Source organism: Chinchilla lanigera, unplaced genomic scaffold (assembly GCF_000276665.1).
Source record: "Chinchilla lanigera isolate Chin_1 unplaced genomic scaffold, ChiLan1.0 scaffold00016, whole genome shotgun sequence".
Taxonomy (NCBI): Eukaryota; Metazoa; Chordata; class Mammalia; order Rodentia; family Chinchillidae; genus Chinchilla; species Chinchilla lanigera.
The window spans coordinates 15,514,322-15,525,972 of NW_004955417.1; the positions used below are offsets into that span (position 1 = coordinate 15,514,322).

The window sequence follows — 11,651 nt, forward strand, 5'->3', positions numbered from 1 at the left end:
TCCTTTTTTTTAATGTAACAATTCTGTGACCTGTTCTGATTTTCTTACTGTGTTGTATGTGGTGATAGCCTAATTTTTTCCCCTCAGATAGCTAATTTTCACAATTGTATTTGTTGCATAATCAGTCCTGTTCTGGTTTGGCATGCTTTTCCTAAAATCAAGTTCTTATACAAACTGTAAGCTGTTTCAGGCCTATCTATTGTGTTCTATTAGGTTGCTAAATGCTGACTATCCTTTATGACGGCATTAATCCATCTAGCATAAGAGAATACACAGCTGTTTGTTAACCAGAAAGTTTGTGCCCCTAGAATCACTGTCTCTGTCTCTCCTGGCCACAGGTTCTGAAACATAAGCCTCCTTTTTCTTTGTTCTATCACTTTCAGATTTTTAAAAAAAGTTATTACATGTTTTGAGAAAATTATGAAGTACCTTTCTTACCCTGTGGCTCCATGAAGGATGGAAAATCATACTCTTTTTACCTTTTCTCTTTGAGTTTTTGCTATGGGTGTATTTGTTACAGTGACTCGCAAAAAGTTTCTTTTAACCTAAAATTTACTATCAAACTTAAAATTTAATTGCAGGAGAATGACTTACATCAGTCAAAATACTGTGCAGGAATTCATAGGATGGGAGTGATACAATTATATCTAAGTTGTTTCCCTAACAGGATACAGTCTCTTCTTCAAGTTCTTTAAAGGTAAAGTTCATTCTTCCTATTTTCTCTCACGTTTTTCTTGACAGTTTAGCCTTTCCTGTGTCTGAATTTAGTTAAACCATTATACCTGGAGACTCAGCTAACCTTGGGTCATTTTACAGATAGCATCTTTTGCTATAATACAAGTTTTTTACTGTGTAGGAGAGCATAATTCAAATAGGACACTTAACAGTAAGTCCTACAAACAATGGATAAATTCATAAAGTATTAAGTAATTAGGTAATTTTAATGCTTTCTATCACATAGAAATTTCTGGTGGATGGTTAAGTGCTAGAGATATCTAGAAAAACTGGGATTTGCACATGCTAGAAACATGATTTTTCTTATTTAAGAGTATGAAAATAAAAAATACATAAGATTGTGAATATACACAAATAGGTTAGAAGCAATGAAAAATTTACTACTCAACAAGCTTTAAAAATGCGTTTGATTCAAATGAGTCCTGAAATTCTAATCTGATACATTTTACATTCTAGCCTTGCCTGAGACTATACCCAAATAATCTAGAAATTCTGTTTTCATAAACTTCAGTGTAGTAATAGTATGCGAAAGCCCAAATGTTTGTGGCTTTTACTGCTCTTAAAGAGCACATAATTTTTTTCTTGGTTCAGACAACTGAATATAATGGAAGTATAAACAGGGGCTATTGTTAACATAATAATCAAATACATGAAATTATTTTAAATGTTGGGGAAATGGTATCTGTAATTTAAACACTTGAGGCAAGTAAAATATTATATAACCCCTACAGGTAGCAAATCTTAAGACTGGCAAATGTTTACATATATCAACATGAATGAATTATTCTGTAGCATAGTAGTTTCCGTCCAAAAAAAAAAGTTATTTATTTATGATCACAAATAAGCCTCTTACCACAAACTTGATCATTTCATCTATTATTCCAAAATAAAAATTCTTCAAGTGGATAGGGAAATTCAATTTTGCATAGGAGTAAAACCTATTCTCTATCATCTTTCTTTTGTCTTTCAAAAAATGCTCTTAAGTGAGAATGTAATGTAGAAACAATATAAAAATAAGATTCCTGCCTTTAACACCTAACGCAGTATCTAACATGAATTAGTTCTTTTGAGTAATAGCCAGCAAAGTCTTATTTTGTCCCCACAGAAAAAGACTAATGCAAGAAAAGTCAAACAATACTTTCTTACCCACAGTCTGGAGCTGGACACCACCTGCAATCAGGATCTGCAACAAGCCACCGTCTAAGCATAAATTCTTCGTATTTTTCCATCAAGACATCATCACTTAATATCAAGCGAATGTCATGGGGATTGAACCGTTCAGTACATTCTGGGCAACTGATATTAACTCTACTTTCAGAGATTTCTATCCTTAGGTATTGTCGTAAGCAGTCCACACAAGATCTATGATGACAAGTCATTATATCGGGAAATCTGTCTTTAGAGTGCCGCAAAAGGCACAGAGGACACTCTATAAAGTCTCCAATTTGTTTGCTGATTGAAGTTAATCCATTGTCAGAAGAGGTATTTGTAGAGAAAATAGAGTTCTTATCAGTACACATTTCAGAATGTATACTTTCAATACTTGCAATTCCATCCACCCCTCCATTTAGCTCCCTTGATTTACGTTTGTTATCCTTTTTCCTCCGAAACAGAGAGCCTATTGAAATTCTTCTTTTTTTGGGTGCTTTTTTAACAGAAGGCAAGCTTACAGATGAAGCAGAAGACTGAAGATCTCGATCTGAACCCATTTGCCGATGTAAACTCATGTCTAAAATGCTCATTAGAATGGAGTCAGGGTCAGTGTTTACACACTGCCCTTCATTATACTTAAAAATAAATCCTATTTCTTGTTCTTGCAGTCAGGTTAAGTCATGATGTACGAAGATCCTACTTGGTTCTTTCAGAGAATTCTCGAAAACTCTGATTTACAGAAGATGTTACCATAGATGTCCTGAAAAAACAAAAACCAAGATCATTAAATTGTATTTTTAATCTGCAAGTTTTTATAACTTATGAGTTTATGAAATTTCAAACACATATGTTCTATAATCTTAGTTTAAAAATAAAAGCGATTTACTAGTTTATAGGAGAATATAAAATTAACACCAAACTAGCAATGATAGCATTCTTTAATCTTAATAAAGATCTGAGCTAACCTCATTGTTATAAAATCTTAGGTAAAATTTCTGATCATTATCACTTGAACTTCAGCAATACCTCAAAGTGTTTAGGAGTTTTTTGTTTGCTTTTAATTGACAATAAAAGATACGTGCAAATACAAAGAGCTAAGGACAACTTATATAATCTTGAAGAAAAAACACCAAGGGGGGAGAAAGGCTCTTCCACTGCCAGAACAATGATTTATTATGAAGTTATAGTAATTAAGACAATGTGCTCTGTCACAAGATTGATATAGACCCATGGAACAGAATATAGTCTGAAAGTTTCACATATGTGATACTTGATTTATGACAAAGATGACCTTGGAGAGTACTAAAAATGGTCTTTTTGTTTTTTTAATAAAAAAGTACCTTGTCTACTGGTTATTCACCTGAGAAAATGGTTTGACCTATGGCTCACCTCATGCATAAAAATCAATACCAGATGGCTCACAGAACTAAATGTGAAAAATAAAACCGTGCAGACTTTAGGGGTCAGCGTAAGAGAATAAATGAAAAATTTCTTAAATGTAACATACAAAAGTACTAACCATAAAAGGTGGATAAATTGGACTACCATAAAGTCAAGAGAAAGTACCAAAGGTATGGGAGAATATACAGAACTAAAAATTGAACAGTATCCAGAATTGTTATGGTTGAAACACTGTGTCAACTTGGGGAGCCTAGAGGTTTGGCTAAGTAACTTAGCAGGAAGCCAGAGTGCTTACTTTGTATACATCCTGAGCCTGTGGAAGAGGAGGGCATGGAGATTATGTGAGAGCTACACTCCCCTTAGGTGGGGGTAGCCTGTTTACAATGTAAGGCAAAAAAGAAGCTGCTTGCCGCCATTCCTCCGGGTTTGCTCTGGCTGTTTGCTGTTCGGCTGCCATTCCCCCCTTTGCTCTTGTTGCTTTGCTATCTTCTGCCTTGGAGCCAACCAAGTATGGACTGAAACTTCCACAAACTGTGAGCTAAATAAACCTTTCCTTCCTTCATTTTGGTGTTGGGTATTTTGTCTCAGCAACGAGAAAAAAGTAACCAAGACAAGAATATATAAAGAACATTCAAATCAATAAAAGTAGACAACCCAACAAAAATGGGCAGAGGATATAATAGGTACATACTTTACAAAAGAATATGAAAAAAATGCTCCATCAGAGAACAAAACATTAAAGTTACACTGAGGGACTACTATACACCCACGCCACAAGGTGGCTATAAGAAAGACTGATATTTTCATACGCTATAGCAGTAAGAACCCTCTCATACTGGTGGTGGGAGTATAAAATGGCCTAACTTCTTTGAAAAGTTGTTTAACAACATCTAGCAAATTTGAACATAGAGATACTGTAACCTATTACCCAGCATTTCACTCCTAACAAATGAGTGCACAAGGCAAAATAAATGCATCAAAAGACATACATAACAATGACCACAACAATATTTGTATTAGTAAAAATATTAGAAACAACCATATTTCCATCAACAGAATAAAGAAGCTGACGCATACTTATGCTCTAGTATACCATAATGAAAATACTGCTATACACAAAAAACAGTAACACACAAAAGAATGGGTGTCCTATAATTCTGTTTATAAAAAGTTCAGAAAAGGTAGAATTAATGTACAATATTAGAAGTCAGGGTTGTGGCTACCTTTAGCAGGTAAACAGAAAGAGACCTTCAACATGTACAGTGATTACAAAGGTATTAGGGGGACAGAAAACCAGTAAATATTTAAAAATTTTAAAAATTTATTACAGTAAAAGACACATCATCAACTCCTCTGAATATTTCCCCTCTCTTTGAACACACTTATCCTAGCTTTCTTGCTACTTTTGGAAGCAGTTCTGCAAGCCCTCTTTAGTGAGTGTCTTCAGCTGCACTGTTGTGGCTGCCTTGATATCCTGAATGATTCCAAACGTTCACCTTTCATGGTCACTGTGACTTTGGGAAAGAACCGGAAGTTGCACAGTGAATACCAGTAGGGTGGATGAGGGCACACCGCAATGGTTTTACAGGCCTACCTTTCTGCTGGGGTGACACTCAACAGCAGCAATCATTGTATTTTTTAATCATATCCCATAAAGACAGGAAAGAGGACTTTTAGTGCTTCAAAATGTGGGAAGAAAGGTGCGACAAATATGATCAAAGCAAGGAGTAGTAGTCTGAAGGGATTAATAGCAATGTATCTTTTACTGTAATATATTTGCTTTCCTGTTAACATTCACATATATTTTGATCATACTGTATTATGTTTATATAGAACGCCGAGTGAACAACAAAAATGGCAAAGGATTAGGTATGCACCCATCCGTAGAAAAAAATATAACCACACTGTGCTATATACACATAATGTACACAACTTCTGGGAATGTAAGTTAAGAAACCATTAACAATGGTTACCACGAGGAATGCAATCTTTAGTACTTACTTTCTGCCTTCTGGACTATTTAAAATAACATCTTAAATATTAATTATTTTTAGTTAAACAGGCCATATAAACAGCAATAACCACAACAAATAATAACAACAACAACATGCTGCCCAATCAAAATTTCTGAGGGTGGGGTCCAGAGTTTATGTATGTGGAAAATGCTGCTCAATAATTTGGTTGCACTCCCTGATTAAGATGAACTAAGACTGAAGAGACTTTGTTAAAATGTTCTAAAACCAATTAGACAATCGTGAAGTCTACTGGATTAAATACATAATAAATGTATACAAAATCCTAAATGTTCATATGTTATAACAGAATATTTTATACTATTTCAGAACAGGAACATATAATAAAAGGAAGTAAATCTACTTAATGGTATTATAGGACATACCCTCATCCTAGTAATCCCTAACCTTAGAAATACTTTATATAGATTTACTATTGCAAGAGTCTACCAAACTATAATGCGTTGATAACATAAACAAAAGGAGTGAAGGAGAAAAGAAAACATAAGTTGGCCTTTGTGATGGGTAATTTTATCCATCAACCTGATTGGGCAAATGGATACCCAGACAGCTGGTAAAACACTACTCTGGGGTGTGTCTGTGAAGGTGTTTCCAGAAGACATTAGGATCAGAATCAGTAGACTGAGTAAAGACTGCACTCACTAATACGCATGGGTACCAGTCAAGCTATCAAGGACCCAAACAGGAAAAACAAAAAACAAAGGAACAGAGGAAGAGTAAACTTGCTGCTCTCTGCTACGTTAGGATCACAATCTTTCTTTCGCCTTTCGGCATCAATGCTACTAGTTCTCAGACCTCTGAACTCAAATCTGCATACCACTGACTCCTCTGGTTCTCAAACCTTTGGGTTTGGACTGGAACTCTGCCAGTTTTCTTGACTTCTGGCTTAAGATGGCAAGATTATAGGACTTCTCTGCCTCTACAGTCATGTAAGCCAAGTCTTCATAATAAATCTTTCTCTATACAGTAATTTTGCAAAGGACAAAATCCTTAGCCTACTTATCTAACCTTCTCTAGTCTACAGTACTTATACTACTTTTAAAGTCAAGCCCTCTTGAGTCTTACTTTCTCTCTTCTACCTCTAAAGAAATGTGTGAGAAATTAAGAAATAGAAATGGCCCTCAAACAAAGGTGTTTCTACCATGTGTAAAAGCTATGTGGCATAAAGATGTAGTAAAAGTGCTGACTTCACTGACTCATCTTAAAATATATTTAATGACACCATGCTTTTTTAACACTTTGTAAAAATTACAAAAGTTGAGCACTCTAGCTAAAGCATCTAATCAATTGTACAGTACCCTTTAATACAAAATGTGCCTCAGCTTTTAAATAAACTTACAAAATAGTATAAGTAAGGACAATTTATACAGACAGCATATCATATTTTAAGAAAAGCTGTGTTAGTCAGGGGCCTAACAAAAAACCAATGCATTTATACAGCAGTTAATTGAAAGATGCACTCAAAAAAAGTATAAATAGTGTCAAAGGAACCAAATCTCAAAGCTGCTGTCAGCCCTTAGAATGAAACAGCAGGGAGTCAGCTGTCATTGGAGAGCAGCTGATCAATAGTAGCTGACAGAATAAATACCCAGCTTCTTGCACCTCAAGATCCATAATCTTGCCAGTGTCTCCCAGTGGTCAAATCTAAATCCAAATCTAATCAGAAGCCAACAAGGAAGGACACATGAAGCAATTCTTAGAAATCAACCTCCTGAAGCACAAAGCAGGATAAATGAAGAAAAAGTGGGAGAGGGATGTTGATTCTGGAGAGCAGGACAGCAAAACCAACCAGTACTGGATGTATAAAGAGACACTGGAAGTAGAAGGGCTCCGCTACTCTTAGTTACAACGCCTTAGATAAGGTACATTCCTAAGTCTGTGATCTCCATTATAAAACATGGATGACCTTACTCACTTAAAATTTTCCAAGAATAATCTGCAATTGAGATGTTGAAAGTAATAAAACCTAACACTGTACTAGAAGTTAGAGATGATGAAAGATAAGCTTTGTATCCTAGCCTAGTACCTTACATAATGTGTAGTTTCTAACAAGTGTGTAATAAATATTGGCTACATAAGTGATACTTTGGGGTTGCTACTGCTGCATGATCCTTATTATACAGCCTTTCTACAGCTAGAATGTTTAACTAGAAAAAAACAAAAAGGTAAGAACCTTTTATTCCACAAGTGCCACAGGATTCTTAACACGTTAAATATCCTGAAATAATACAACTTAAAGCATTATAGATTAAAAATATCCCGTGGATAAACATTTCCTAACTGTAAACACTGTAGCAGCATCTAATAGCCACCTATGTGCCTAAATGGCTTATGACTCAGGGACAAGCACTGTAAAAAGTGAAAACTGCGTGAAAGTCTGTAGTATGCTTCCCCTCCTTTACTTCTCAAGAGAAATTTCTATTAAAAGTTCAGGGCTGGGGATTTAGCTCAGCGGCAAAAGCGCCTGCCTGGCATGCGCAAGGCCGTGAGTTCGGTTCCCGGTACCGGAGAAAAACAAACAAAAAAAAATTTAAAAAAAATCTAAAAAAAGTTCAAATGTCTCCTGTTATCCAGTCAACACTGGGTTCTGTCACTTCCCAAAAACATAAAAATATTGGAAAAATCCAGTAAATTTGTGCTCTCTAAATCAGACATGTTCAACTGTGGCAAGTGGGTTGCATACTGCCATGGACAGCTAGCATTGTGGCTCCAGAAGATGAAAAACTTTTAACACTATTGTGTGATTTTTAGGAATGTTTCTCATGACTTACTCAATTGTGTAGTCCTTTAGTGCCGAGTGCAGAGGACAACAAAATGCTGTGTAGGCACTGCCGTGCTGGCTCCACTTCTGGGATGCACACAGTCCAATTGAAACCTGTCACTTAAAACAGCATTTGCAGGTAACAGTATTTCAACCTACCTATACACTATGCCTGTGAAGACAGGTATTTGTTCTTGAGCAGACACATAAATTTTCTTAATTATTAAACAGGTTTATTGTGTTATATCATAAAATAATTTAGTAAGTTAAAATAGCTCATTTAGTAGCTGTGATACAGAAAGCACAAAAATCTATCAAATAGGCTTTTGCTCATAATATTGTTTTAACAACCTGTATAATCACTAATACTACAAAAATAAATGGCTGATTATTTATTAATGTTTGGAATGCGTACAGCTATAATCAGACATTCAATTCAAAGAAAAATTTGCTCATGTCTCTTTAATAGACTTTTATAAAACCTATCTCCCTGGAAAAAATATCCCTTGCTTCTTTTGTTTTTTGGTACTGGGGAGTGAACTCAGGACCCTGCTGCTTGCCAGACAGGCACTTGTGCTGCTGAGCTATATCCCTGGCTCCATCCCTTGCTTCTTAATCATGCCTTATTCATGTCATCACTTTTTGGTAGTATGTACAATTGTGGATAACTATTTTTAAGGATGAAGTACATGAAGAATAAAATTAGACAAAAAGCTCAGACAAGCACCTTGAGAACTCACTAAGAACTGTACCCACTTTTATTGAACTAGACACCAATTCATCAGTTTTGCAAAAATGAGGGCAAAATTCCTATTAGTTTTGTTTCTGTTGCCTTTCACTCAATGTGGCCCAGGCAAATCAACAGGTTGGACATCCATTGGTCTAAATACTAAACACTAGTGCAAAGAGTACTTACAGCTTCTGTAATTACTTTTCTTTTTCAGATGTCTGGTAATAAAAAAGTAGATGCAATCATATTTACCAGCACTGCTGAACAGCACAGGAAGAACACTAACTCTTTCCCCACCCCCATTTCATCTTTGCAAGGAGGAAATCGGTATAGAGAATTTCAAGCACATCACTAACTTGGTCACTACTAAAGTCAGAAGCTTCAAGTCAGAGTCAAGAAAGACAAGACTATTTTAGATGCTGCATTTTGTATTACAAAAGTATAACTTTTCCAGGATATACTTACATTAAGAAGATGGAAGGAAATGAAGCATAAGGAAAAATTTTAACTTTAAATGGCTATTTATCTGCATGTGAGACTGGAAAACCAAGAGGAACATCTGCTTTGATGGATGGGAAAGATTTCTTAGGCCTTTTACACAAGTCACTGATATTTCACTTTTTGTGAACCACATGTTTATATCATGCTAGTTGACTTTTCCTAATTGATATGACTTATTTCTATGTATTAAAAAAGTGCTATCATGTCAGATACATCTTTTTTAAAAAACTGTATTTGCTTTGTATGGAAACTTTTCAATGCAGAAATTTCAAAAAAAATTTATGTGATCAAATTCACTTATCTTTTTTTTCTAACTTTTGGTTTTTATACCTGTCTTAGCCTTGCTCCAAGATTGTATTTTTAAAGTTCTCTAATGTTTTCTATAGTTTTAAAAAACACATTTCAATTTATTTAAAAATTAGGAGTAAGCTGAGATCAAAATTTTATTTCTAAATGGCTAACTAGCCAGTTATCTTAACACTAGTTACTGAATAATGATCTCTCTGCTACTTCATGCCCACTGATTTGATAAGCCATTTTGCTAAGTGACACGGACCGCTAAAATAAGTAGTTGAAATAGATTACCAAACTGTTTTGTTCCAATTTGTACTCCTACTACTCATAATAGATGTTTATTTCCTGAATTGTCACCAACATCCTCTGTCAATAGTTTTTAAAATTTGCTTACGGAATCCTTTCAGAGGATAAACCTATTCATAGTGATTTGTCATTTCTGTTATTTTTTATTCCTTCTTGCGGATCCACAACTCTTTCTACCTTGTGTCATTTTTCTAAAGCCTCAAAGAATTTCCATTAGCATACTGTGGTGTGCAGATTTCCTAACAATGAACTATCTTTTTATTTATCTGATATATGTCCTTATTTTGCCTTTTAATAAAACAGATACATCTGCTGAATACAGAATTCCAGGTTGAAAGCTTTATCTTTCCAGGACTTTAAATAGGTCATTATTAGCTTGTATTCTGTCCACCAACATTTTTGGTAAGTCACCCTTCATTAATATTTTAATTCTCTTGCATTTAATGTGATTTTCCCCTCTTGGCTAACATTCAACAATTTCCACTCCTCCTCCCCCATCCCCGCCAGTGTGGTGGTGGTCACCTGCAATCCCAGCACTTCGGAGCCTAAGGCAGCAGGATCACTGTTGAGTTCAAGGCTATTCTGTGCTACATAGTGAGTAAAGGCCGGCCTAAACTAGATAGTGAGACCCTATCTCAAAAAAACAAAACACAAACAATTTCTATTTTTCATGGTGAGCAATTTGATTAATATGTGCTGAGATGTAGTTTTCTTCACACTTAACTTATCCTGCTTTGGGGTCACCAAACTTCCTGGATTTGAAGTTGGCTCAAACTGAGTAAGAATTCTGGGTAAAATTACTTAAATATTTTTAAATCTATTGCTCTTTCTCTACTTTTAGAATTCTAGCTTTCTGTATGTTAAACAATTTAACTTTAACCCAGTGACCACTGAGGATTTGTTCATATTTCTGTGATCATTTTCTTCTCCAGTCTTTGGCTGACTTCTATTAGTCCATCTTGTTTCACCAAATTTTTCCTCTGCTGTTTTCAATCTGCTGTTAAATCCATCAAGTTTTCAATTTTAGATAATGTATTTTCAGTTACAGACTGTTCTTTTTTATAGTTTTCATTTCTCTACTAAGATTATCCATCTGTTCAGTCATTATGATTATAGCTCCCTCTTTATCCTTAAAAATATTAGAGCTGGTTTAAAAGTCTGTCTACTAATTCTGCTACCTTATTGGGGGTGTGGCAGCCTTTATAGTGAGCCATATTTTTGTTTTTTCACGTGCCTAGTAATTGTACCTTATAAACTAGACATTGTGAATGATCTGTTATAGAGGCTCTGGAACCTCTTTTCTGAAGAGCAAAGATTTCAATTATACCTGTAGTTAACATGACTGGTTCATCAACCTTAGAAAGGCTTGGCTTTACGCTTTTTTAGAGTGCATCTGTAGAAAGCAGAAATGTTTATAAAGCCCTCTACCTTGGAAATCAAACATCAAATTCTGTCTCCCCTTGCAGAAGGAAAACAGTTGATGTTTCTACTTAGTTTTTTCTGCCTTCCAGCCATGGTTTTCCTTTAAGATCCTTGAAATCTCCATTCTCAGTTTAGGCAACAACGAGTTATTAGAGGACAGCTTATCCATAGGCTTTGGGCCTATCCTCCTACAACTTTTTATTTTAATTTTAAAAATAAAAGGAGGAAAACATTGACCAACAGACAACCTTTTACAAAATAGCAAAAGAACAGTACAGACAACAGAGTTACAAACAAAGTGGTAGGAAATTAACAA

The 11,651-nt window shown here is 35.1% G+C and overlaps 1 protein-coding gene across 1 annotated transcript in view; it reads right to left on the reverse strand.

Annotated features, from left to right (window-relative positions):
- The window catches only part of Rnf19a (ring finger protein 19A, RBR E3 ubiquitin protein ligase), a gene marked incomplete at its 5' end in the record, with an annotated part of 51,536 nt that overhangs the window by 22,266 nt on the left and 17,619 nt on the right, over positions 1 to 11,651 (reverse strand). The window contains 1 exon segment of the mRNA XM_005381865.2: positions 1,882 to 2,647. Coding sequence (XP_005381922.1) covers positions 1,882 to 2,477 — 596 coding nt within the window.